This window comes from Pongo abelii, chromosome 12 (assembly GCF_028885655.2).
Source record: "Pongo abelii isolate AG06213 chromosome 12, NHGRI_mPonAbe1-v2.0_pri, whole genome shotgun sequence".
Classification (NCBI taxonomy): domain Eukaryota; kingdom Metazoa; phylum Chordata; class Mammalia; order Primates; family Hominidae; genus Pongo; species Pongo abelii.
The window spans coordinates 41,974,349-42,001,418 of record NC_071997.2 but is presented as its reverse complement, the minus strand read 5'-3'; the positions used below and the strand labels follow the sequence as shown (position 1 = coordinate 42,001,418).

Genomic DNA, 27,070 nt, shown 5'->3' with positions numbered 1-27,070 from the left:
TACAAAAAGTAGCTGGGCATAGTGGTGTATGCCTGTAGTCCCAGCTACTTGGGAGGCTGAGGCAGAAGAATCGCTTGAACCTAGGAGGCAGAGGTTGCAGTGAGCCGAGATCGTGCCTCTGCACTCCAGCCTGGGGAACAGAGTGAAACTCTGTCTCAAAAAGAAAAAAAAAAAAAAGAGAAGACTATAGTTAAAAGAAAATGATTCATCCAAAGCCACCTGTTCCCTCCTTTGGACTGTTATTCAAGACAGCAAGGACTAGACTGCCTTTCTACACTTGATCTTAGCCAAAAGGCCGAGAAGCGATAAGGCCTAGACTGCCTTTCTTTGCAAGATCCCAATGCCCAGAACAGGGCCTTCCTCTCGGTGAATATTTGCAAATGGATGAGTGGGTTATAGGTGACCTCATATGACTGTTGTTTGAAAACACTTTCTTCATTAGAATGTTTAAGTGTATAGTCTCAATAAATCTATTAATTAAAAATTATCGTGTCCTTAAGGAGTAGAAAGAGTTAATATATATAATTCTCTGGTTTCTCTTTCATATATCTATCCATGGAATCCCATTTAAATAAGAGAGATTGTATGTAAAAATATTCTAAAATAGTGGTCCACAGGTTACAGTTTCTAGAAGTAATTATTACATTTATTTATTTTGAGACAGGGTCTCTGTTGCCCAGGCTGAAGTGTAGTGGCATGAGTATGACTCACTGCTGCCTCGACCTCTGTGGCTCAAGTGATCCTCCCACCTCAGCCTCTGAAGTTGCTGAGACTGCAGGCATGTGGCACCATGCCCAGCTAATTTTTGTGTTTTTTGTAGAGATGGGATTGCACCATGTTGCCCAGGCTGGTCTTGAACTCCTGGGCTCAAGCAATCCTCCCACCTCTGCCTTCCAAAGTGCTGATATTATAGGCATGAGCCACCATGCCCAGAATTATTGCATTTAAATAACAAAAAATTAAGTAATTATACATGCCTTTTAAAGTTCAATAGAATGGGAGTTTTGCTGCTATTCTCACTTAAGAGCTTTAAAGAAAGAAAATAAAATCTAAGGATAGGAACATTGTGCATCATTGAAACATTTATTAAAGAAAACAAAACTTCCCGTTTTCTCATTTGTCACTCAGTTACTAAACATCTTTAGAGAAGTTAAGTTGCTGTTGTTGCTAGTTTATTATTGGGTCAGTTACTTTCCCATGGACTCAGCAGAAGTTCCAACTTGCTTTTGCCATTGACCAGGAAAAGTTACAAAAGTCTTGACTTTCATGAATCAGAACTGGTCTGGCTAGAATCAGCCTGCTCTGTAAAAGAAGAGACTGTGGTTTGGCCCATTTCCCAGGTGGGGAACCTCTGCTAGGTCTGGCAGACATGGAGGCAGAGAGGGAAGATCCCCTTCCTGGGATAGCATTCTGACCCACCGCATGTCCCCAAATGCTCCTGATAAAGCAAGCCACCATTGCTTGTCATAACCCACATGTTAGGGAGAGGTGCACTGAGGCTTGTATCATCAGTAGCTAAACGCCAGGATAGACAAGAGGAAGGTAGTTCCAGCTGCTGAGCCCAGTGGCTGTTTGAGGTGAGGACGGAGGGCCTCCTCCTTCACTCTGAACTTCCCCAACTGTGCATTTCTGGCTAAGGTGAAATACTATCTCTTTCTCTTTTCAGATTATGAATGACTGTGTTTATTTTGGAGGGAGTTGATGAAACAATCAGGGAAAATGTTTCTTTTTTTTTTGAGATGGAGTCTTGCTCTTTCGCCCCATCTAGAGTGCCATGGTGTGATTACAGCCCAGTGCAGCCTTGAGCTTCGAGGCTCAAGTGATCCTCCCACCTCAGCTTCCTGAGCAGCTGGGACCACAATTGCATGCCACCATCCCTGGCTAATTTCTTTTTTATTTTTTATAGAGACAGGGTCTCCCTATGTTGCCCAGGCTGGTCTTGAACTACCGGGTTCAAGCAATCCTCTCTTCTCGGCCACCAAAAGTGTTGGGATTACAGGCATGAGCCACCACGCCTGGCTGAAAATATTTCGAATATGAAAAATGTTGCTGGGTTTGCACTGCATAAGGAATGATGCCACAAATTGAGAACAGCCTCTTGTGAGTATAACATTCTTTCAAAGACCTTGCCTCCTCCCCTTCTTACACAGGGTGTTGCAGAAAAAGGCATTGGTATGTTTACTGCACACTTGAGAAAACTGGGGCTCAAGGAAAGTCAAGTGACCTGCCCATGATTGCCCAAGGAGATCTGGCAGGGTGAGCTCCCATCCAACCCACCTCTGACCATATGGCCTGGCTCACGATGAAGAGTGCTTTGGTGTTTTTGTTTTTTTTTTTAAGAGTTGCCCTGATGCTTGATTCTCCTTTCTACTCATTAAGAAAAGCAACAGAAAGGAAAAAAAACAACACAAAAGAAAGAAAATCCTCACAAGGGAGGGCAAGTCTCAACGTGCCAGTCATGAGTGCTTCTGGCATATGTCTGTTTCCTTGTTCTTTCGACCTCCTGATCCTGAGCCCCAGCATGGTTAAGACAATTAACCCGACTTGTTTCTTCCTGTTTCCTCTCTCCCTCTTTTTGCCTGTAAGAGCCACTTACAAAAGTAATTTGAGTTTCTATGAAAGAGAATTTGAAAGGCTGTTTTCAGTTTATGCTCAGAAGACAGTATGAGAGTTTGCCAATGATTGGATCATCTGAAAGTTAGTTCTTTCCAAATTTTCAGATATTCAGATGTGGCTAAGAAGAACACCAACATTCTCAGCGTGGAGATTTAAATGTGAAGAACAATGGTAGCCCAGCTTCATTCTCATTCATCACACCACTTTTAACCAACACTTGCGTGCATCGTGCTGTGTGCTGAAGTGAATTTCTCTGCTACGTTTCTTGATGTCTCAAGAAAAGCCAGAAGTCACAGCTGGCTCAGCTTTCTACACTCTCCTGCGGCAGAACTGGCCCAGGCTCCCCAGCCCTGCTCAGACCACACAGAAGATACTGGACAGGATTTAGAGGGCTGTGGGGTGTTTGATGAACTATTCATTGTACATTTTTTACATTATGCTGTTAAAATTAGAAATATAAAATACAAAGTACTGTATATGAGCATAGATATTTAATATTAAGTTTATATTAAACTTCCAAATAACATTTTTCAATGTTTATAATTACTTTGCTCATAGATATGAGCATACCTTTCTATATTGGGGTGGGTTTTTTTTGTTTGAACTAGTCACCATCAGGTTCTGATCAAGACTTCAATGATCAGTTCTTCAACTTCCTGCTACTTACCATCAATAAGAAACTGTTTATACAAGTAGGTGATAAATTTTTTAATTTTTTAATGACCAAAAATTTTCAACAGTGTAAGTTATCTTTATAGGAGCTACAGCTTTTTTTCTTTCACGAATAAAATGTAATGGTGGCATTTTACAGATTCTTTTCAAACCCTCAGAACTTTTTTAAAAAAATTTTTTAGAGACACAGTCTCGCTCTGTCACCCAGGCTAGAGTGCAGTGGCACAATCACAGCTCATTGTAACCTCAAACTCCTGGGCTCAAGTGATCCTCCTGCCTCAGCCTCCAGAGTAGCTAGGACTACAGGCACACACCACCATTTCTGGTTAATTTTTTCTTGTAGATATAGGGTCTCACTATGTTGTCCAGGCTGGTCTTGAACTCCTGAGCTCAAGTGATCCTCCTGCCTTGCCTCCTGAAGTGTTGGGATTACAGGTGTGAATCCCCACATCTGGCCAGAACTTTTTCATATGGAGCATTTCACAGTAACAGAGGAGCTGGCTCACCCTGGAGATTGGGTGCCTGGGTGGGCAGCTGGGACCAGAACCTGGGTGACAGCCACACTATTGGACCCCATGTAGATTCTGATTCTTGACGGCTGTGGGAGAGGCCTAGGTGAGGCTGCTCACTGGTGGGGAGTAAACAGGCCTGAAGATGCCAGTGGCTCTGGGCCTGCTCAGCTGCCCCAAAGGCTGGGAAATCAACAATTCAACTGACTGCGTCATTCTGCTGCCCTTACTAGCAGCATAAGTTAGCCTCTTCCTGCCCCAGTCTGCCCATCTGTGAAGTGGAGATAATAGTAGTACCTATCTGGTAGTGTTGTTATGAAAATTAAATGAGTGCCATGCCTGGCACAGAGTAAGTGATTTATGTTTATTAAATAAAGTAAAAAGGTTGAGAAGCTCTGGAGTAGATTTCTAATATGGTTTTGATCTGTGTCCCCACCCAAACTTCTTGTTCAGTTGTAATCTCCGGTGTTGAAGGTGGGGTCTGGAGGGAGGTGATTGGATCATGGGGGCGGATTTCTCATGAATGATTTAGCATCAGCCCCTTGGTGCTGTTCTCGTGATAGCGAGTGAGTTCTTGTGAGATCTGGTTGTTGAAAAGTGTGTAGTACCTCCCCTCTCTCTCTTGCATGTGAGACATCTGCTCCCCTTTTGCCTTCTGCCATGATGGCAAGCTTCCTGAGGCCTCCCCAGAAGCTGAGCAGATGCCAGCACTGTGCCTCCTATATAACCTGCAGAATTGTGAGCCAATTAAACTTCTTTATAAATTACACAGTCCCAAGTATTTCTTTATAGCAATACAAGAATGGACTAATACAACCCCCAAATCACATGCATAGAACTAGCCAGAATCAGATGTTCTAAATTCTGGCTCTCCCACTGTTTAGATGTGGGCTACAAGCAGGTTATTCAGTCTCTCTAAGCCTGGATTTCTTGGCTCATACATGATGATGGCATTTGTACCATGTTATAATGACATACAGATTAAATAAGATGGTTCACATAAAGTTCCTGAAACAAGTACTCTACAAATGATGGCTATTACGAAGTGGCAGAGGCAGGACGTGAGCTCAGCTATGCCCTGCCCCACTGCCCATGCCTACCTCCCATGAGCTACGCCTCCCAAACAGAAAAGTGCTTCACCTGCCAGATTCTCTTCTTCAGCTGATTTTAAATCTTTCCATTCTCATACCATTTTTCAATCCTTTAATATTTTTTGTTCCTTATCTACAGACCCTGGTGTCGTTTTTCCATATCTCTATAAAGCAATGCCAAGAATGGTCAGAGCAATTGCCCCAAGGACCAGGCATTAAGGGAATTCCTTTGCAAAGGCTACAAGGCTGCTGCCGACCACTGTCTTTCAAGTCTCAAGTAAGTTCAACATATCCTTCCTTATTCATATTTTATTAGGAAGCCATATCAGAAAATTAATCAGTTATAAAACTTTAAACATGGAATGAATCATTCTTATCAAATACATCAAGACCAGAAGCCAAGTCAAATATGGCATTTCATTTTACAAATATTTTTACATTTAATAGTCATGAAAAAGAAAAGAACTTGAAAAAACAGCTTCAACTCTGTACAAATGTTAATATCAAGGAGCAGCTGAAGCTTAATTTTAAGATATGCAAGATAAGTGAAATGAAATAAGTAATGTTTTATTAAAATATCCTTGTCTTTTCCCATGATATACACATATTTTTTTCTCTTTAAATAAATATATATTATGTATTTTTAATGACAGCTTACTTAACAACATTCATCTGGTGCTTTGGGGCCATGGAGTTCACTTGGTAAGGAAGACAAATACCAAAAACATCAGGTACAACTGGATTCTCCTATAGCAGAAGAATTGGCTTATTTTTGGAATGTCTCCCCGCACCTCTCCTCACATCAGGACTTCTGAGCCTTCTGAGGAGTCGTCAGCAAATAAAAGTTCATCAGGCAATGAGCTTCCCAAGGGCAGCGTGCTCGAATGGGACCAGGAGACCCCATTCCTAACAAGTCTCTCCCCGGGTAAAACACTGTTCTTTTCAGCTTTGACTGCAGCAGAGGGGGCAGAAGTCAGATCTTCCCATTCCTCACTGCCCCCATTCAGGATGTAACGTCCTTCATGAGGTTTGCTGTCATGAATTTCTGCTGTGACCACGCTGATGGCAGCGCGGGGAGTGCAGGAGGCAATTATAGAGTCAGGGTCGATGTTCAAGTCCAGTGGAGCAAGCGTGGAGCCCTGGGCCAGGCCCTCAGAGCTCTCCAGCAACTGTGTGTTGACGTAAATAACGTCTGTTTGGTTCCGAACATCGGGCAAACTTTCTAAGAGTTTTTCTAGCTGCAGCCTCAATACTGAAAAGGTGGGGCGGTCTAAGGGATCGGTTCTCCAGCAAGAGTACATTATTTCATACCTGAAAGTTAAAAAGAAGTGGATTATCTCCCAGCATAGCACCCATCTCTTTGTGCAATCCATGCCTTTGTTTTTACAGAATCGTTATCACATTTTAATCAGCATTCATTCTACTTTTTATAAAAATTATTGAGACTTTTTTGGTAGCCTAATATTTATACAACTTTTGTAAATGTTCCATGGTATTTGACAAAAAAGTGATTCTGTTTCTAGGAAGAGCACATATGTGGCAATTATATCTAACTTTGCAGATAAGGAGTATTTAGGTCTCTTTCTTTATATAGCGGCTAGCAAACTATGGCCCATGAGCCAAATCCGGCCCACTGTCTGCTTTGTAAATAAAGTTTTATTGGAACACAGCTATCCTTATTTGTTTACACGTTATCTATGACTTCTTATGTCACAATGGCAGAGTTGAGCAGGTGCTAAAAGGCCTGCAAAGCCAAAAATATTTGCTATTTGGCACTTTATAGGAAAAGTTTGCTGATCTCTGTCCTATGCCATCAAACTGAGTTGTTACCAGGACAGCTGAGTTAGTTGGGGCCCTGGGGCTAGGGCTAAGAAGGTCAGGAGCAGGGGTGAGGGCAGGGGGTAGTTAAGTGCTATGTATCACTCCATCTAGTCTTCTCAACAGCCCTGTCATTGTCACTTTGTAATGAAGATGACAGTGGGCTCAGGAACATTACAGAACGTGCCACGGCCATGTGGGTAGCCAGGGATTCAGATTCAGATTGGACAACTCCTGCGTCTAAGTGCTCCTTACAACCCCTTCCACTTTGTTTTATAGAGGGCAACTCTCTTCTGGGTGTTTTTTTCATCCCAGTGTCTAATATAGTTAAGAATTCCAATGGAGGGACATTTAATGGAGCACAGTAAGACAGATGACAATTAGGAATCAATAGGCTGAGATGAAGAGTGAGTTATACCATCATTTCATTAAAAATGTTTCTTTTCTTATAATTGATAGACCTGACATTTCAGGGCCAGGCATATTAATTGGCATGTGTATATACATATATATATATATATGCCATATGTGTGTGTACATATACACACACACACACACACACATATATATACACACACACATATATGGCATATATATACACATATATATGGCATATATATATATACACATGCCAATTAATATGCCTGGCCTGAAATGTGTATATATATAAAAATGTGTGTGTGTGTGTGTGTGTGTATATATGTGTATATATATATTTTTGATTTTAAAAATAGATGTATTTTTTTTTTTAATAAGATGAAGTCTTGCTATTTTGCCCAGGCTGGTGGAGAACCCCTGAACTCCTGGGCTCAAGTGATCTTCTGCCTCAGCCTCCAGAGTAGCTGGAATTACAGGTACACACCAGCATGCCTAGGCATCATTTCATTTTGATTCTTTTCTGTTTTGAGAAACTGATAATTCATATGTCATTGGACAAAAAAAGACCCAAATTTAAATCATCCGAGCCATGCAATAAATTACTGGCATCTTATGAACAAAAATATGCAATTTCCATATTGACATTCAGTTACAGCCCACAGAGCCTTTGGCTAATTCTACGAACATGCTACTTCACACACAACATGCAGATCTCATTCACGTAGGTGTATAATGATATCCTTTCACCTGTCCACGTTCCAGCCTTTACCAACACTTGCACACGCATCCGGAAGCTGGAGGCTGGCAAAGTGCCACGCATGTGAAGAGCTTGATCCTGAACGTAGGCCTAGACAATGGCACGGCGCGTTTCCCTGCCTCACAATCCTTGTTCTCATCTCAGGCTTAGGGGGTTCTGTTTTGTTTCCCTGTCTTACCTTCTTTAGATGGTCACTTAGACTTGACAGACAGTTTCTTTTTTATTTTTGAGGTTTTCAGGCATCATAAGTCAATTTGCATGACTCCGTTTTCCACAGAGCCTTGATTGTTTGCCATCTCAGATGAGCTTTGAGACATTCTGTTCTTAGGGACATAATCTCCTTTTCATTATTTCATCAAGAGGCTGTGGTATTTAACTTACTTTCACTTATTTCATGTCTTAGGAGAAAGTATTTAAATAATTTATCTTTATTTCCAAGTAGAATAGTATCAATATCACTTTGAAACTTCTTTTCCTTTAATATTCAATACCTTATCAAATGTATAAAAATATAAATATGACTTTTAAAGACATAGTGAACATGTATACATTGTCTAACCTACTCCCACAAAAGGGCAATTTCATTGTAGTAGAACAAGGAGATTAACAAGAAGCCCCCATCTGGTAAGTAATAGGAAGGCTGTGATATTTAGTGATTTAGATTTTATAAAATTTTATGGATGGAAAGAAAAATAAGTTTGGTAATTGCTTTTGTAAATGGTAATTTTTATTTTTGTTGAGATTTTATAAAAGATGTGATCATATAGGTTGCCAGGGGCTGTGGGGAGGAGAGAATGGGATTAGTTTAATGGGTAGAGAGTTTCAGATTTACAAGATAACAAGAGTTTTGGAGCTAGATGGTGGTGATGGTTAAACAACACTGTGAATGTACTTCGCGCCACTGAGCTGTACACACTGGTTAAGAGAGTACATTTTATGTTATGTATATTTTATTACAATTAAATGAAATCATATGAATTTACAAAATTTGTAAATGTATGACTTTACTCATATTTTTCAAGCACCTGCTTTGCTTCTGGCTCTGAGGATGGCCGAGTGCAGGCTGCAAGTCTGCACAGGGAAACGATGCCCATCTCCTATCAGCTGTGCTTCCACTGTGTTAGCCAGTATCTACCCAGCTCTGCCACTCAGCCCACTGTGACTCCCATCTTGTCCCTTCTCCAGATCTCAGATGCCTCAGGTGGCAGTGGAGGGAGGGATTAGATCAACGGGTAGAGGAGGGTTTCTGAGATGGAGAAGGTGGGTGTAAGCTGGGGGTCCTTGGGGCAGACAAGAAGCAGGCAAGAGGCAGGGCCAGCTCTGTGCCAGCCAACACGCCAGGTCCTGGGTGGCAGGATGAATAAGAGTGTGAGGGCAATGCTAGGCTGGTCAGGTGTGTGAAGCGCGAGGGTGGTGCTGGGATGGGCATCAGGTGAGTCCCGGAGAGGAGCCCCTAAGTCCGCGCAACTGCAGCTTCAAGGTGGCTGATGCAGGTAGAACATGACCAGCAAGTGCCAGCTGTGTGTGGGCTGATGGGCCCTAACCGATTACTCCTCACTGCAGCCCCACGAAGGAAGAGATGCAGTCACATTCACAGACAGGGCAGCTGAGGCCTGGAGAGGAGAGGAACTGACTGAAGTCACGCCAACAGTCGGTGGCAGTACCAGTCCATCTGATGCAGGGCCCCTGCTCTCATCCGTGACCTCTACCTCCTTCACTATGAGGAAGAGTCACTGACCTTTCCCTCACATTGACTATTTCAGCCATCATGTGAAACACTTTAGATTTGTGTTTTGGGTTTTTTTTTGGTTGTTGTTTCTTTTTTTTGAGACAGGATTTGCTCTGTTTCCCAGGCTGGAGTGTGGTGGCACAATCATAGCTCACTGCAGCCTCAACCTCCTAAACTCAAGTGATCCTCCCACCTCAGCCTCCTGAGCAGCTGGGACTACAGGCATGCCCTACAACACCCAGCTAATTTTGTTTATTTTTTGTAGAGATGGGGTCTCACTATGTTGCCCAGGCTGATTGCAAACTCCTGGCCTCAGGCAATCCTCCTGCCTTGGCCTCCCAAAGTGCTAGGATTACAGGCATGAGCCACTGCACTCAGCCTGAGTTCATTTTACAAAGGAAATGTCTCAGAAATGGAACAGAGCGCTCTTTGGGGGATGCTGTTGTTACCCCACATCTAGATTCGAGAGAAGATGGAAGAAAGCCTGGCTCACGGGGGCCCCGAGGCCACAGCACAGCCATAGCCCCCTTAGCACACCCAGGGCACGGAGCCCACAGGAGGCGGGGGTGGCAGGTTCACCCCTTTCTGCCTGACTTCCCCAGCCCCACGGCGTGTGCTGACTCTGCTGCTTTGTCCCCTAAAATGTCTCACAGAAAACCGACTCAGCATTCACTTGTTTTGGCTCTAAAAACCACAACGTGACACAGCTTAGACCTTGCTAAGACCCAACATAATTACCGCAAATATCAACATTTTTGGTGAGCAAGGAAAGCTCAGAAAGAAACTGCAACAAAACTCTTTCCATAGTCAATATTGTTTGACTGAAATGTTTCCTTATTTTCAGAAGCAGGCACTTCATAAACATGGCACTTTTAAAAACTACCATGAAACCCAAGAACTAATTTTATTAGCATTTCAGGATGTTTTAAAGGTTTTACAGTGCTTGTTTCTCTTCTTAATGTTATACATCTACCACCACAATAAAAACCACCAACCACTACCCACGGGACGAGGCTCTGATTAAAACAGTTTCCTTCTTTTTGGCTTAGAAGGGAGCTGGAAAGCCTGTGGGCAAATGGACCCAGGCTCTCTCCCCCATGTGAGGCAGCAGGGCCTGTGTGTGTGTGTGTGTGTGTGTCTGTGTGTGTGCGTGTGTGTGTGTAGGGAGGGTGCTCTCCACACTCTCCTGTTCCAGCCCAGGCATGGCACTCCATGACAGAGCCAGAGCAGGCCCACAGTCCTGAAATGTTCTCGCTAAATATGGTGAGAATGCCCCTCTCCAAGCCCATGGCCCTTATTATACAGGGAGGAGACTCCCCATTAGGAAGGTTCAAATCACCGTCACCAAGCTACCAGCAGGGCCACAAGAAATTATTTTAATAAGGTCAGCAAAGTGCTTGGGGGAGATTAATTGCCATAGCCACTCACAGGGCCAGTTAGGAAGCAGAGCCTGGCCTACTGACTCCGAGGCCTGGGTCTCTTCCCCATACTGCCTGGCCTTGAAGATGGGGGCCCTGTCAGGATGGGATGTGTACTCTGTGTATGTCACAGCTGGTGGTTCTTTCTCCTGTCTAAACACATGATCTCTCAGGGACCATTTTATTTTATTATTTTATTATTATTATTATTATTTTTTGAGATGGAGTTTCACTCTGCCGCCCAGGCTCGAGTGCAGTGGCGCGATCTCAGCTCACCGCAAGCTCTGCCTCCCGGGTTCATGCCATTCTCCTGCCTCAGCCTCCCGAGTAGCTGGGACTACAGGTGCCCACCACCACATCCGGCTAATTTTTTGTATTTTTAGTGGAGACAGGGTTTCACTGTGTTAGCGAGGATGGTCTCGAACTCCTCACCTCGTGATCCACCCGCCTCGGCCTCCCAAAGTGCTGGGATTACAGGCGTGAGCCACCACACCCGGCCTTATTTTATTATTTTTTAATAAAGACAGGGTCTCTCTATGTTGCCCAGGCTGGTCTTAAACTCCTGGGCTCAAACGACCTGCCCTCTTTGGCCTCCCAAAGTGCTGGGATAACGGGTATGAGCCACTGCGCCCAGCCCCAGGGAGCATTCTAAAACACACATTTCTGGGCCCACTTTGTACCAAAAGCATCATAATTTCCGGGAACAGGGCCGAGGAATCGTATTGTTACACTATCTCCCAAGTGATTCTGATGAGCCGCCTGATCCCAAAGTCATTGGTTTAGATTTCTGAGTTTCCTGATGAAGGATACTACTGTGAGTAGAGTGTTTGAAACGCTACATAGAAGGAGAAAGATAACTGGACCAAAAGAGGGTGAGGAATCATTCAAGGACCTCATGCACTATAAGGCAAAGCTATTATCTGTGGATATATTTCCTAGAGGTGTGTAAGGAATTTTAGGACAGGTGCCATTGCCTTGTCTTGACAGTGCCTGTCGTTTGAGACTGAGGCCCTTTGGATGAGTGAGCCTCAGTGGGCTCACTGGAGATACCACACACTATCTCCCACATCAGGAATGGCTCCTGGGCTGGGGTGTCTGTGGGTGCCACCCCTCTGCACATGCCCACCTGACTAACAGCAGTTCCCTTCCCCTCCCACGGCTGTGTTTCCGAGGTCACTGCAGAGCCAAGTGGCTGCCCCATGCAGGGTATGGAAGGGAGACAGAGAAGCCCACTCACAGTTCATCCAGGCAGTCCTCGGGCTGCTTCAGCCTGTGGCCATGGAGAAGATAGTCATACATCTCATGGTTCTGGACCCCAGGATAGGGAGTCATTCCCCGCGTAGCTATTTCCCACATGGTCACGCCAAATGCCCACTGGGAACAAAGCAACAACAAGTTAGGATGCAAGCCTTTCCACAAAGCCTGAATGGACTTTTTCACTGGGAAAGGTCATTTCCTTAAACACTGATGATCATGCACAAAGCTGGCAATTATGTGTGAGACACACTGCTCTCCCAACGCAGCAATAACGTGGGGTTGGAGTGTCACAGTTCCCCACTTCTACAAAAGCTGTTCTGGGAAATCTGGCAAAGGCAGAAACAGCCTCGTCACACATCTGCTTAGTGCTCTCCTCCACTGTTGCTGTTAGGTGCTTTTTTTTCCTTATCTCGGGTCAAGGGCGTAATTACACAGCACCTTTCATATAGCATCTAGGTTCCAAGAGCCAGTGGATGAACTCATTCAATTTAATGTGATTATGAAATATCCTAGTTGTGGGCAATGAGTCATCCTTTGATAGCAAAGAAAAATGGGAAGAAATTAAGGGCTTTTGCAAAGCACACATCTTCTGAATGTCAGGACACTTCACCAGAATCTACTGTTCTACCTGAATTAAAGTATCTGATGGTAAGATATAAAAGAGAGATCTGAGCAAGCTCCCAATCCTCAGTTTATCAAAGAGTAAAATGTCTTGCCATACCAGCTGAAGTCATTTCTTTCAATATGCCCTCCTCTTTGCACTGTGGGGCCCCTGAATCAAAGCTGTGTACATACCACGTCACTTTTACTTGTGTAGACTCGGTCTGCAAGACTTTCTATGGCGATCCATTTAACAGGCATCTTAGCAATGCGGCCTTGGCGGTAATAATCGCCACTGTAAATCTTCTTAGAGAGGCCGAAGTCCGCAACACAGACAGTCATATCATCTCGCAACCTACAGAGAGCAGGTTATGTCTTCAGCAGCGTCAGAGGCAATGCCTTAAATTACTGGTCTGTATCAGACACAGGTGAAAACACTTATGATAATTGACCAAAAGAACACAGAGACACCACCAGCCTGTGAGCATGGTGCATTGGGACCAATGGCAGAGCAAGTGAGGACCAATGGCAGAGCAAGAGCAAGAGCAAGAGCAAGTGATGCAGTTTGTTTTTTTTTTTTTTTTTGAGACTTTTGAGATACAGTCTCACCCTGTCACCCAGGCTGGTGTGCAGTGGCACGATCTCGGCTCACAGCAACCTCCACTTCCCGGGTTCAAGCAATTCTCCTGCCTCAGTCTCCTGAGTAGCTGGGATTACAGGTACACACTACCACACCCGGCTAATTTTTTTTTTTTAGTAGACATGGAGTGTCACCATGTTGGCCAGGCTGGTCTCGGACTCCTGACCTCAAGTGATCTGCCCGCCTTGGCCTTCCGAAGTGCTGGGATTACAGGTGTGAGCCACCACGCCTGGCCTCAAGTGATGCAATCTTGCATCACTCTAATCTGTGTGGGATGCGGACCAGCAAGGGCACCTGTGCACAGTGGATAGAAACAGCTGGAGAACATGGAGACGCAGCATAGCAGAAGCAAAAAAGAGCAGCAGCTCAAAACCAGAGCCCTCTGGTGGACTGATGGAGGACCCCAGCAGCCTTCCAGAGGTCTGGAAGCAGCACTGGCCCTGAGGACTATAGTAAGTCCCCTGAGAGTTTGGGGAAGATGGGGATTACATGCAGTAAGAGCAAGACGCTGGGCTTCTTGCTAAGATGGCCAGGTGGGTGCTTGAGGAATTAAATGAGAAATTAAAGGGCTACAACTGCATTTGTAGCCCAAGCTACTAAAACAGCTCCTACACAAGAAGAAGGAAGAGGAGAAGAAAGAATAAAAGGAAGAGAAGGAGAAGAAATAGATATAAAGTAGTCTGGGGAAGGTGACTAACTTGTCCCTGTTTGCCTGACACTGACTTTTTACACTCAAAGTCCCTTGTCCTGAGAAACCCCTCAGGCCAGGGTAAACTGCAAAGCTGGTCACCCTACCTGCTGGGAAAACATGAAGGAAATAGTAAGGGAAAAAGAGTTTTCATGATTCTCCCTCCATGGTCGAAAAATTATTTAAATAATAACAATAACAAAACCAAAACCCCTTTAGTGTTTTAAAAAATGAGGTGAAAGAGTTAGGAGCCCTAGGGGCAGGGTTGGCAGGGAGGCGGGAGGGGGCAGGCCCCATTGTCACATCTCTGACCAAGAAAAACAAATGACAAAATATATTGAAGGACCACTCCCTCTTCTTGCAATAAAAAACTTAAAATCAAGACATAGTTATTGTTTTTGAAGATTTACAGCAGACAATGGCTCTACTGAAGCAGGTTGAAGACATAGGGAGAACCTAAGTCCACATTTCTTGTATAATGAAGCCATTGTCTGCTGTGAAAGGACAGCTTCCATGTATACAAAGTACAAAACTTCTTCCTAAGGAAGTGTTGTGAAAACTTAGGGAAAAGCCTTTATGATTTTCACTGCTGTCTTTAAGAGGAGCTGATGTACACATAACTCTAGGTCCAAAGCTAGCTGATGGCATGGAGAAGGATCACAAGGGTCACACCTCGCATTCCTACCTGAGTGAGAGAGTGAAGGTAAAACTGGAGTCATAAGGGAAAGCTTTGGAAGCCAACCAGACTCTCAGATGCAGAGGCAGTGAAAACTCCCAAACACCCAGCCATATTTCCATCTTCGGAGCAAGCCACACCATCCCCCTCTGACTGCAGCTTCCTTGCCTATCTAAATAGGAACAGGTCATCTCCCAAACCCTGCAAAGACCAAACACCATGAGGTCCAAACCCTTCCAGGATAGCCGAGGACTCTTACATGCAGTTTCGAGCAGCTAAATCTCGATGAAGAAAATTCCTGTTGCTCAGATACTCCATTCCCAGGGCAATATCCACCATGAATTTCAATAGCGTCTGCAGAGGAATATGCTAGATGATAGAGGAAACAAGAAGAAAGACTCTCTTTTAAAAAGGAAAACTTGCAAGCAGTTTCTGCCTGGGGGGCTTTAGTTAATTAAAGGATGCTTTAATTTACTACAGTGTAGTGATGAAATAAGGAAACAAATCTTTTATTTCCATATCACTAATATCACAAATAAGGTTTTTAAAAAGGAAAGAAAAAAACCTTAAACTTCTTGGCAAACATCATATTCTCTTTTCCCCATCTTTAAAAGTATTTACAGTGAATGACATTGTTTCTTTTCACAAGGTATGAGGTCAAATGTGATCCTTCCCTGTATCCTTCAGAGTGGGACAGAGCACACACACTGCACAGAGGAGGGAAAGGGACAGGTGGTCTGGCTTCAGCAGTGGCCACGTGTGTGTGTGTGTCAGGGGTCTAATGTTTGGGAGGGGAAAAGTCCACTTAGGATGAGCTGTTTCCAATTAGGCACCCCTATCTGCTACCATTTTACTTTGAAATGTTTTGAAAGATACTTGTTTCTTCTAAACAGAAATTAGGAGAGTCTTCACCTCTTATCACAGGACCAAAGCACCACAAGTACATATTCAGGAATTTTCATTTTGTTCCTGTAGGGCCTGCCTATAAGTTTCAACAGTCTAGTGTTTTCTCTAGCTTTTAAAAATCAAACTAGATTGCTGTGTTAGAAAACCAGCCACTGTTGGAATCGGTTATGAGGATGACTGCTGATAAAACTTCCATGTACTAATTAAGTGTTTTAGTGCAATCATGGCCCTGCAGAAAAGGATTTGCACAAGTCCCTGGCAGTCATGAATGGGTCCATCCATTATGTACCCTCCCCAAGGCACTGGATTTGCCATGGCTTCCTTTCCAAACATGAGTTTTCCAAAATGGTACTCACGAAGACATTGCATTTTTAATGATTTTATTCTCCAAGACACATGTCAATTACATACTGTATAAATAAATGAAATGTCTTAATCTTAATCTTTAAGTAATGGAGTTGTTTAAAAATCAGGCATGGAAGTTTTATGCCTCTATTCTGTATTATTTGGGTATTTGGTTTTCTGGATACTGATTTCCAGGAAAGGATTTGGGTCCTAAGAAATACTGCATCTTGCTGTCATTCATGAAGATGTAATGAGTATCAGGTACTATTCATTTGTGCTGTTTTTTCCTAGAACATTTCTGTTATTCCTGGAGACTGTGACCAAAAGTCACTTAAAAAATAATTGTGTAGCACAATTAATAAATGAGTTCAGCAAAGTTGTAGGATACAAGACGGACATACAAAAATCAACTGTATTTTTATATACTAGTGATGAATAATCTGAAAATAAAATTAAGAAAATTCTTTCTTCTCCTCCTCCTTCTTCTTGTGTAGGAGCTGTTTTAATAGCTTGGGCTACAAATGCAATTGTAGCCCTTTAATTTCTCAATTAATTCCTCAAGCACCCACCTAGCCAACTCTGGAGCTCTGCTACTTCTGGGCTTTATTGCATGAGATCCTGTATCTCCGCTGAAAGTCATTTTGAGTTGGGTTTCGTATTACATGCTGGTGAAGTCATTCTACTTGTTGTAGAACCTAAACATTGACCCCAACTTCTCTTTCCTGTTTTATCACCCCTCCTCCTATGCTTCCATTGCTTTGCTGTTGCCATATGAGACAATCTGCTTTTCTTAAAACATGGGTGTGCTCTCAGATCATTTGGTCTTTGCTCATTCTGATCCTGACTGTGTGCTTCTCTTAATCTTTCACTGTACTCCTCCTACCACTCTTTTGAGGATATCCATGATGACAGTGTGGAATTTTTTTTTTTTTTTTTTTTTTTTTTTGAGACGAAGTTGTGCTCTGTCACCCAGGCTGGAGTGGTGCAGTGGCGCGATCTGAGCTCACTGCAACCTCTGCCTCCTGGGTTCAAGCGATTCTCCTGCCTTAGCCTCCCAAGCAGCTGGGATTACAGGCATGCACCACCACGCCTGGCTAATTTTTATGTTTTTAGTAGAGATGAGGTTTCGCCATGTTGGCCAGGCCAGTCTCAAACTCCTTGAGAGGTGAAGCCAGCTGGACTTCCTGGGTTGACTGGGGACTTGGAGAACTTTTCTGTCTAGCTAGAGGGTTGTAAATGCACCAATCAGTGCTCCGTGTCTAGCTAAAGGATTGTAAATGCATCAATCAGCACTCTGTAAAAACGCATCAATTGGTGCTCTGTGTCTAGCTAAAGGACTGTAAATGCACCAATCAGCACTCTGTGTCTAGCTAGAGGGTTGTAAATGCACCAATCAGCACTCTGTAAAATGGACCAATCAGCATTCTGTAAAATGGACTAATCAGCAGGATGTGGGTGGGGACAAATAAGGGAATAAAAGCTGGCCACCCCCAGCCAGCAGTGGCAACCCGCTTGAGTCCCCCTTCCATGCTGTAGAAGCTTTGTTCTTTCACTCTTCACAATAAATCTTGCTGCTGCTCACTCTTTGGGTCCATGCCACCTTTAAGAGCTGTAACACTCACTGCGAAGGTCCGCAGCTTCATTCTTGGAGTCAGCGAGACCAAGAACCCACCAGAAGGAACCAACTCCGGACACATCCTGACCTCAGGTGATCCACCCGCCTTGGCCTCCCAAAAGTGCTAGGATTACAGGCGTGAGCCACCACACCCTGTCAGCAGTGCGGAATATTTTAAACATTTCTCCAGTCAGAACTCATTTCTTCCCTGAAGCTCTAGCAGGCTGCTCACATCACTGTGTGATGCATATGTTATTACAGCCTATCTCCCTTTGTACTATCGATCTCCATGAGACCTGGGGTCATGTCTCATCATCTGCCTGTCTGCCCTGCACAGCTCCAGGGACGATGTCTGCCCTGGGCAGAGTGGCACTATGGGTCCAGCACCCAAGCCCTCCTGGAGAAGCATGTTTAAATACACTTGATATTGGGCCATCGCAGTATCAAATACACTGGTAATAGTCTTGGGCTGCTCTAGCAGGAGTGAGCTATTTATTCTAGGCAGCAAAGAAAAGATCTGAATAAAAGCTTGATTTTTCTGTTTGTCTATGCACTTTGTGTCTTCCACCTTATCTGTGGCTACTAAGTAACAAAATAGGAAACTACATTCCTTTTTATCTTGTTAATACTTGAAAGTTATTTTCCATCATTGAAAATACACTTGTATTTTTTTGCAAATGGAAACTATTCATCAGTCAGTAAAATGCTGTGTACTTGTTTCCCTTACTTGTTATTTTGTTCAAAAGGATATAAGATTACAGCAGAACTTTTGCCAGACACAGATAAGCTGATTCTAAAGTTTCAGTGGAAGGGCAATGAAACCAGAATAGTTAAAACAATTCTGAAAAAGTGGAACGAAGTAGGAAGAATCACACTGGGTGATTTTAAGATTTATAACAAAGCTTCAGTAATCAAGACAATGTGGTAGGGGCAAAGGATGGGCACACAGTTTAATGAAACAGAACAGAGGACTAAGAAATGTACAACCAACTGCTTTTAGACAAAGGTACAAAAGCAACTCAATGGATTAAGGACAATCTTTTCATGGATTAAGGATAGTCTTGCTATTGGTCATCTATACGCAAAAAAAGCAAACCTTAAACTAAATCTCAAACCCTATACAAAAAATAACTCAGAATTGGTCATATACTTAAATGTAAAATGTAAGAGCACACAATCTTTAGAAAAGAAATAGGAGAAAATCTTTTTACTAGGGGTTACGCAAAGAGTTCTTAGACATGAGAGCAAAAGCATGATTCATTAAAAAAACCTGATAAATTGGGCTTTATCAAAATTAAAATATTTTTGCCCATGTTAAGAGAATGCAATGACAAGCTACAAACTTGGAAAACAGTCTCTGGAAATCACATATCGAACAAAAGAATTTTATCTAGAACATATAAAGAACTCTCAAAATATGACAAGAAACTCAACAACTCAATTAAAAAATAAACAAAATACTCGAACAGCAGACACTCATCAAAGAGGATGTAAGGACGGCAAATAAGCACATGGCAAGATGCTCAACATCATTAGTCATTCGGGAAATGCAAATAAAAACCATGATGAGATATCACTCTACATCAATCAGGACAGCTATAAGGAAAAACCAGAAAAGCCAGCAACAATATCAAGTCCTAATAAGAATGAGGAGCACTGCATTTCTCACACACTGCTGGTGAGAATGTAAAATGGAATGGCCTCTCTGGAAAACAGTTTCTTATAAGGTTAAATATGCACTTACCATATGACGGAGCATCCTACTCTTGGGCATTTACTTTAGAAAAATGAAGACTTCATCCACAAATCTGTACATGAATTTTATAGCAGTCTCATTCATGATTGCTAAAACCTAGAAACAACCCATATGTCCCTAAACAGGTGAAAAGATAAACTGTGGTAGAAGCGTACAATGGAATACTACACAGCAATAAAGAAGGAATGAACTATTGATATACACAGCTTGTTTGGATCTCAAAGACATAATGCTGAGTGAAGGAAGCCAGTCTCAAAAGGTTATAAAATGGCCGGGTGCAGTGGCTCACACCTGTAATCCCAGCACTTTGGGAGGCCCAGGCGGGTGGATCATTTAAGGTCAGGAGTTTGAGACCAGCCTGACCAACATGGTGAAACCCCGTCTCTAGTACAAATACAAAAAAAAATTAGCCAGGCATGGTGGCAGGTGCCTGTAGTCCCAGCTACTCAGGAGGCTAAGGCAGGAGAATCGCTAGAACCTGGGAGGCATAGGTGGCAGTGAGCCAAGATTGCGCCCCTGCACTCCAGCCTGGGTGACAGAGTGAGACTCTGTCTCAAAAAGAAAAAAAAAAAAGGTTATAAACGTATGACTCCATTTATGTAACATTCTTGAATAGACAAAACTATTTGGGCCACCAAATAGCCCTGTGTATTTTTAATCTTTTTGCTACAAAATGCACTCTTGTACAATAACATGAAATTCCCACACCCCCAAGAAATTATTAGAAAAATTATACAACATACCAGCTAGGCACGGTGGCTCATGCCTGTCATCCCAGCACTTCGGGAGGCTGAGGCGGGCAGATCACTTGAGGTCGGGAGTTCGAGACCAGCCAGACCAACATGGAGAAACCCTGTCTCTACTAAAAATACAAAATTAGCCAGGCATGGCCGGGCACGGTGGCTCATGCCTATAATCCCAGCACTTTGGGAGGCTGAAGTGGGTGGATCACAAGGTCAGGAGATCAAGACCATCCTGGCTAAAACGGTGAAACCCTGTCTCTACTAAAAATACAAAAAATTAGCTGGGCGTGGTGGCGGGCACCTTTAATCCCAGGTACTCGGGAGGCTGAGGCAGGAGAATGGCGTGAACCCGGGAGGCGGAGCTTGCAGTGAGCTGAGATCGCGCCACTGCACTCCAGCCTGGGCAGCAGAGCGAGACTCTGTCTCAAAAAAAAAAAAAATTAGCCAGGCATGACAGCGCATGCCTGTAATCCCAGCTACTCAGGAGGCTGAGGCAGGAGAATCACTTGAACCTGGGAGGCGGAGGTTGTGGTGAGCCAAGATTGAGCCATGGCACTCCAGCCTGGACAACAAGAGTGAAATTCCATCCCCCCGCCACCGCCCCCCCCCTCCAAATTATACAACATGCCATAAATTAAATGTGAGTAAAATCACCCATCAACATGAAACAAAACCCACTGAAGATGTGGTGCCACCACTCACAGGGATCTGTCTGGGGGCTGCCCTGCTGGGGAGGGGTGCACACAGAATGGGGCAGTCAGAAGAGCATTGAAGGCACACGGTCTGCAGCCTGGGGGCCAATCCTGCTTTCACCATGACCCCCCGTGCCTCAGTTTCCTCACCTTAGATTCCACTAGTAACTACTTTTTAGGGTTGTTGTGCCACTGGTGCATTAATACATACAAAATACAGGCTGGCTTATGCTACATGCTTGAGAAAGGTTAGCCACTGTCATCCCAGGGGCAGGTGTGTATGTAGTGACATGAAGGCCACGAGAAATGTAGGCATTGAGTGAACAATGAGAGACGAATGTCTGAAATCGCCAACAATTGTACTAAGGTGTTGGGAATTGTGGGTAATTTTTTATTCTTTTACAGACTTCCTATAATGCAATCATCTTTCTTTTTGGGGGAAAAAGAAGAGGAAAATACTCAGCCCTGTCTATAATATTTTCTGCGTAGGACTAGGCCCCTCACCTCTTTGGAAGAGTCTCGGTGATTTTATAACAGCTGTGTGATGTGGCTGCAGCTTCCTGTCTCTACAGTTAGTACTCATGCTGGTGAAAGACAAGTGCATTCTCATGGAAGAGAACAGGAGTACATGTGGGCATGGGGCCGGGGGGAACTGGAAAAAAGAAACGGGGCCACTCTCCTGTCCCGATCACTTAAACTGTCCCTAGGAAGAAGAGAAAGAGTAAAAGGGGGAAAAAAAGCAAAGCAAAAGTCCCCTCCCTCCATCACACACAGGCATAAGATACCAACGTTAGCTGGAAGTAGAAAAGGAGGCTCCAGCATGTGCTGACTCTAAATTGGGTCTCACATTTTTGCCTATTTGTTTTAGCTTTCCCAAATTTTAAATAAAGGGCTGTTTCTACAGATTGACCTGTCTCTTGGGATGACGATTAGGGTTTTTCTAAGCCGCCTTCCCCCATGAAGGCGGCCCTCAGTTGTCATTCTTGTCATCATGGTTCACTGTAACTCTATCAGTCACCTGTGACCTGTGGTTATTAAGTTCATAAGTTACCGGAGGTCAGGGCACTTCAGTCTGAGGTTCTGCTTCTCTCTAGTGTCTCCATGCTGGAAGGATTCAGGGCAGGGGTTGCTGCCCCTCTTAGGGGCACTGCTGAGGCAAGCATGCTGGCCTACCAATTCCCAACACATCTTCTGATCCTGAGGATGGATAGGCTCATGATAAAGAGATGAATGGAGTGAGCAAGTTCACCCTCAGAGAACAACTAGAAAGCAACTCCATGCAGCCTCCACCGGGGAACTGAAAGGCACCCTGCATCCAGAGATGTTATAATGAACAAGCCAAAAAGAGGGGACTCCAAAAACAAGAAGCTTCTCTGACAGCACATGGGGCCCAAACATCTTTTAGAAGGAATGTGGCTTCCCTGACATGAAGATGCTCAATGACTGGGTGTGGGGGGTGGCGGGGGATGGGAATGCACATTTCTCTGTGTGGCTTCCCTGACATGAAGATGCTCAGTGACTGATGTGGGGGGCGGGGGGAAGGGAATGCACATTTCTCTGCACAATCCTTCCTTCTAAACGGCAGACCCCGCAGCATATGGGGCTTCATATTCCAATCACTATCTCTGATCTATCTGCCAACATTCTCCAGGTTACTGAAACGAAGAAGTCCTGGCCCTGACACCATGAGGTTCTGCATCTGTGCACGGACACTGCACCCCCCAGTTTAGTTACCTTGCACACTTCCTGTCCCTATGCCCCCGCTGGGCTCTGCCTGGCCCACTGGGCATTGGAGCCCCTGTGCTCCTGGTGCCCACAGCTCCCTCACTATGAATAATCAATTGTCTGTCTCCTGTTCTCCCCTCACTCACCACCAGCAGGTCAGCTCCATGGGGCAGGAACCACATCTGTCATGTTCCCTCCAGTGTCCCCAGAGCTCAGTGCCCACCTTAGAGTCAGCACTTGTTCACAGAGTGAACTAATGAACTTAATAAACCTTGTTGTTTTATTTTTTCAGATGGAGTCTCACTCTGTCGCCCAGGCTGGATTGCAGTGGCGTGATCTTGGCTCACTGCAACCTCTGCCTTCCTAGTTCAAGTGATTCTCCTGCTTCAGCCTCCCAAGTAGCTGGGATTACCAGTGCCTGCCACCACACCTGGCTAATTTTTGTATATTTTCATGAGAGATGGGGTTTCACCATGTTGGTCAGGCTGGTCTCGAACTGACCTCAAGTGATTCCCCCACCTCAGCCTCCCAATGTGCTGGGATTACAGGCGTGAGCCACCGCACCTGGGCAGAACTTAATAAACCTCCTTTGGTTAATAGTTTGTGAGTCCCATGGCACTGCTTCACTTGGAAAAGTGACCTGGCTGACCCTAGGCCACTGTCACCCCAGGTTTGTAGATATAGGGGAGTGTGCAGAACTCCACCACACTGGTGCTGCATGGGACATTTTCCCCTCTGTGTTTTGTCTGCAGAGCCAGTGGGAGTGAGTTTTCATCGTCCCTAAGAACTAATTTCCTTGCACTTTCATCCTGTGGACTCATCAGACCAACAAGCAAGAGCAGCAAGAATTCTTTCCTGGAGCCATCGCTGATGCAGTGAAGGAAGCGGTTGTTCCTAATTGCACTACTGCACTCAGCGGTCCACATACTGATGGCAGCTAAAGGGACAAAGGTGGGGTGTGTCCGAGAATGCCAAGGTGTAGACTGGGTGGTTCGGTTCCTTCCCAGGACCTGTGGTTTCTTACAGCTGTGATTAAGGGCAGTGATGATCTGGAGTGACTTTTGCCCTTTTGCCCAGTCAGAGAATGACTGTTGACAGAGGCCAGCCACACCCTGTTCCCACGTGTCCCAACCAGAACCCTGCAGGATCGCTGCCTTTTGCAACAGAGAAGATGCGTGCAAGGCAGGAAGGGGCGTCCTTCTTAGCTGGGCATGTAGTCAGGACACCGCCTGCTTGCAGTCCACCATTTGTCCACAAAACATAACAGGAGGATACTGTTTTTGTTTCAGATAAGGAGGCCTAGGAAATGAAAGATACAACTTCCCCAGTGGCTATGATTCCTTAATGCTACAGCCCTCGAAGTCAATACTGAAAATTGACCCTGAAGAAAGGCAAGCGTCTCCATGGCCCTCAATTTCCTAGATGATCCGTAACTGCCTCTACAGCTACATCCAACATTCCCAGGGCTTCACAGTGCTCATGGTGGGTAAGTCAACATAGGGAGTAAAATGTTACAAACATTTTTCAGAATGTCAGTTGTGCAGTCTTCTTGGGTCACCAACACTCCTTCAAAGGTTGAAATCCAGAATGAGCTCTGTAAAATTTCTTTTAGGAGAGCCACCTTCAATGGCCTTCCCATAGTCTGCAAGCTCTGGGGATTATGCGGCCATGAGGGGTGTGAAGTGCAGAACCAGGAGCCTGGGCCACCCAACTCAAGTTGGTAAGGCTTTGTCCATAAGACTGTGCACACAGCCACTTAGCCCACCGTAAAGCAGGATAATAATACCTGGAGCAGGCCTGCTGTGAGGATAGACCCCACATTTCAACCCTGGACACACAGGGAGCACTGAACAAAAGTCAACGTCCTCTCCTTCCTGGCTTCACTTTCAAGATTAGACGATTTGGTTGTCCTGGCTAAGTCACATAAGCCCTGAGAAGCGTTCAGGGGTAACACAAGGAGATCATTACCTTTGGTCCTGTCTCCAATCGGGAATAAAGTAAGTAAGTATGCAGGTCCCCGTATTTCATGAAGGGTAAAATTACCATGGGCTTTGGGATGCCTTGAGAGCTCATTTCTATACATACACCTGAAATTACAAACACAGCATCAATTACAAAGAGCCCTTGTTACTGTGACCAGAAAAGCCCTGGTGGACCACTGGACAAACTGAAGCCATGTGTTACCAAGTTAACAGTTTGAAAAAACCAAGAGCGCCTAACTCACACTCTGTTCTAGAAAATGGAACACACACAGGGTCCACTATTGGTATTTTTTTCCCCCTTTCAGATTAATGAGGGCATAAGGTCTGTCACAAATTAAACTGTAACAAGTACAGCCATCTAGAAACCTAGGCATTTCTGTTAGACTGAGTCTGAGGGGTAGTGACCCCATAAGATTTTTGTTTCAGATAAGGAGGCCTAGGAAATGAAAGACACAATGTCCCCAATGGCTATGATTCCTTAACGCTACAACCCTCGAAGTCAATACTGAACTAGTATTGAACTAGGGCGAACTAGTTTCATGTGATAGATATTTAATCATGTGAAGAAGTCCACTGCAAATGCTTAAACTATTACAATAACTTTGAAGGGCTTTAGGTAAAATTCACATCCCTAAATTTTAACAGTTTTGCAAAGGAGAAGCTACAATATCATTTATCATGGAATCTGAGAGCCAGAGGCTGTCACCTGATCCCATGCTTGCAAAGCTCCTGCACTCTGTGGTGTGATCACAAAGTGCAATTGTTCTCATAGTCAGCTAAAGCCAATAGCAGTGAATGAATAACAGTAGCTTATTTGACATAATACTGTATACAAACATTGATTTTCACATCTCTCTGCAGTGTCAATCATATAAAACTTTGAAAGATCCCAAAAGAATTTAGCATGTATCCAGTCACAGGATGGCAAAACAAAAACAAAAAACCAAGGTCAGCAGAAAATTCAATTATTTCCAGGTTACTCTTCTCTCTTGGGACAGAGCCACTTACACAGCATCCATTCCATACTTAATCTCCTCTTTTGTAATTTTTGGCTAATGGAGCTGCAAAGCCAAATTACGTTAAATCATGTTCTATGGAACTGTTAAATCATATTCCATGAAATCATCAATGTATCATGATGTTAAGAAATCAGTACTTTCAAACAGGTTAATAAATTATTTCTCAAAGATAAACCTACAGAATTTGTCTACTTTTTCAGCTTTATCCCACTGCTATATAACTCATGTATAACCTTAAATTAATAAAAATTATAACACAACCACCTCTGTGTCTTGCCTTTGAGTAACTGAGGACAATTTAATTCACACTCTCCTAGAATTCTGTGGAAAACTCAAATCATTCCTGAGCCCAACAGTGTCCAGAAAATGCAAACTCATTATCACTATCAGCCTCAGAAAACATCATTATGAAGAAAAGTCTGGGTGAAAACCTCAATGTTATAAGTTATGTTGGGGTTATACAAAGTGTAAACTTATCTACACCAGAGATTTTTTCCTTTGGCACAGAGCAGATCGGCAGAGCCCTCTTGGCCACCCACTCCCGCATTTCTCGGAAGTACCTAGAAGTCGAATGACATTTGGGTGGCTGAAGTCTTTCATGCACGCTGCCTCACTGAGAAACTCCTCGATCTCCCGCTGCGAAAAGTTGTCCACTAAAGGAGAAATAGAAAAGGTTAAGCATGGATAATTTACTCAATTAAGGGGAGTGGGTGGGCAACAGCAATTCTGTTCTCTAAAACCCAGGTCACGAAGAGATGAAACTATACAGACAGGAAACAGATGAGTGGTTATCAGGGGCTAGTAGGGCTAGGGGAGATAAGAGGGGGGCAAACAGGCAAAGCACAGGGGACTTTTGGGGCCAAGAAATAATTCTGTATGATACTGTAATGATGGATGCATGACACTACACATTTGTCAAAACCCACAGAGCTATATAACACCAAGAGTGAACCCTAATGTAAAATATGGACTCTGGTTAATAATAATGTATCAGTACGGGTTCATCAATTGCAAAAAATGCAGCTCACTAATAAAAGACATTAATAATAGGAGAAATTATGTGTGTCAGGAGGGGACCTATGGGCATTCTCTGTACTTTCTGCCCAATTTTTCTGCAAACCTGAAACTGCTCTAAAAAGTTAAAGTCTAATGGTAAAGAAAAAAATTCCAAAAAAAAAAACCCAAAACCGAAACAAAGAACAAGTCTAACTGATCTGTTGCAATTATATTTGCTTTTTTTAAAAAAAGAAAGAACTCCACACCTCTCTGTTTCTATTGGTGTATGTCCTGCAAGTCTGGTTGCTCAACCACGCCTTGTGAGTTGGATGCATTGTCATACCAAGTTTTTTGAATTAAATTGGCTTAAGAGAGACATTTAAAATTCTGTATTACGCTAAGTGAAATAAGCCTGTCACCAAAGGATGAATACTCTATGATT

General features: G+C 43.8%; 1 protein-coding gene and 1 pseudogene across 4 annotated transcripts in view; both read right to left on the bottom strand.

Annotated features, from left to right (window-relative positions):
• Positions 1-88: 88 nt before the first annotated feature.
• Positions 89-307, bottom strand: LOC129057806 (U2 spliceosomal RNA; annotated as a pseudogene).
• Positions 308-5,182: 4,875 nt separating this feature from the next.
• Positions 5,183-27,070, bottom strand: part of MERTK (MER proto-oncogene, tyrosine kinase) — a 135,320-nt gene continuing 113,432 nt past the window's right edge. For all 4 annotated transcript variants that reach the window (XM_024241878.2, NM_001131516.1, XM_054545362.2 and 1 more), the window contains 6 exon segments: positions 26,193-26,285; positions 24,600-24,718; positions 15,109-15,218; positions 13,041-13,200; positions 12,226-12,362; positions 5,183-6,199 (listed from right to left, as the gene is read on the bottom strand). In XM_024241878.2, the coding sequence (XP_024097646.2) occupies positions 5,686-6,199; positions 12,226-12,362; positions 13,041-13,200; positions 15,109-15,218; positions 24,600-24,718; positions 26,193-26,285 (1,133 nt within the window). In that variant the 3' untranslated portion in view covers positions 5,183-5,685.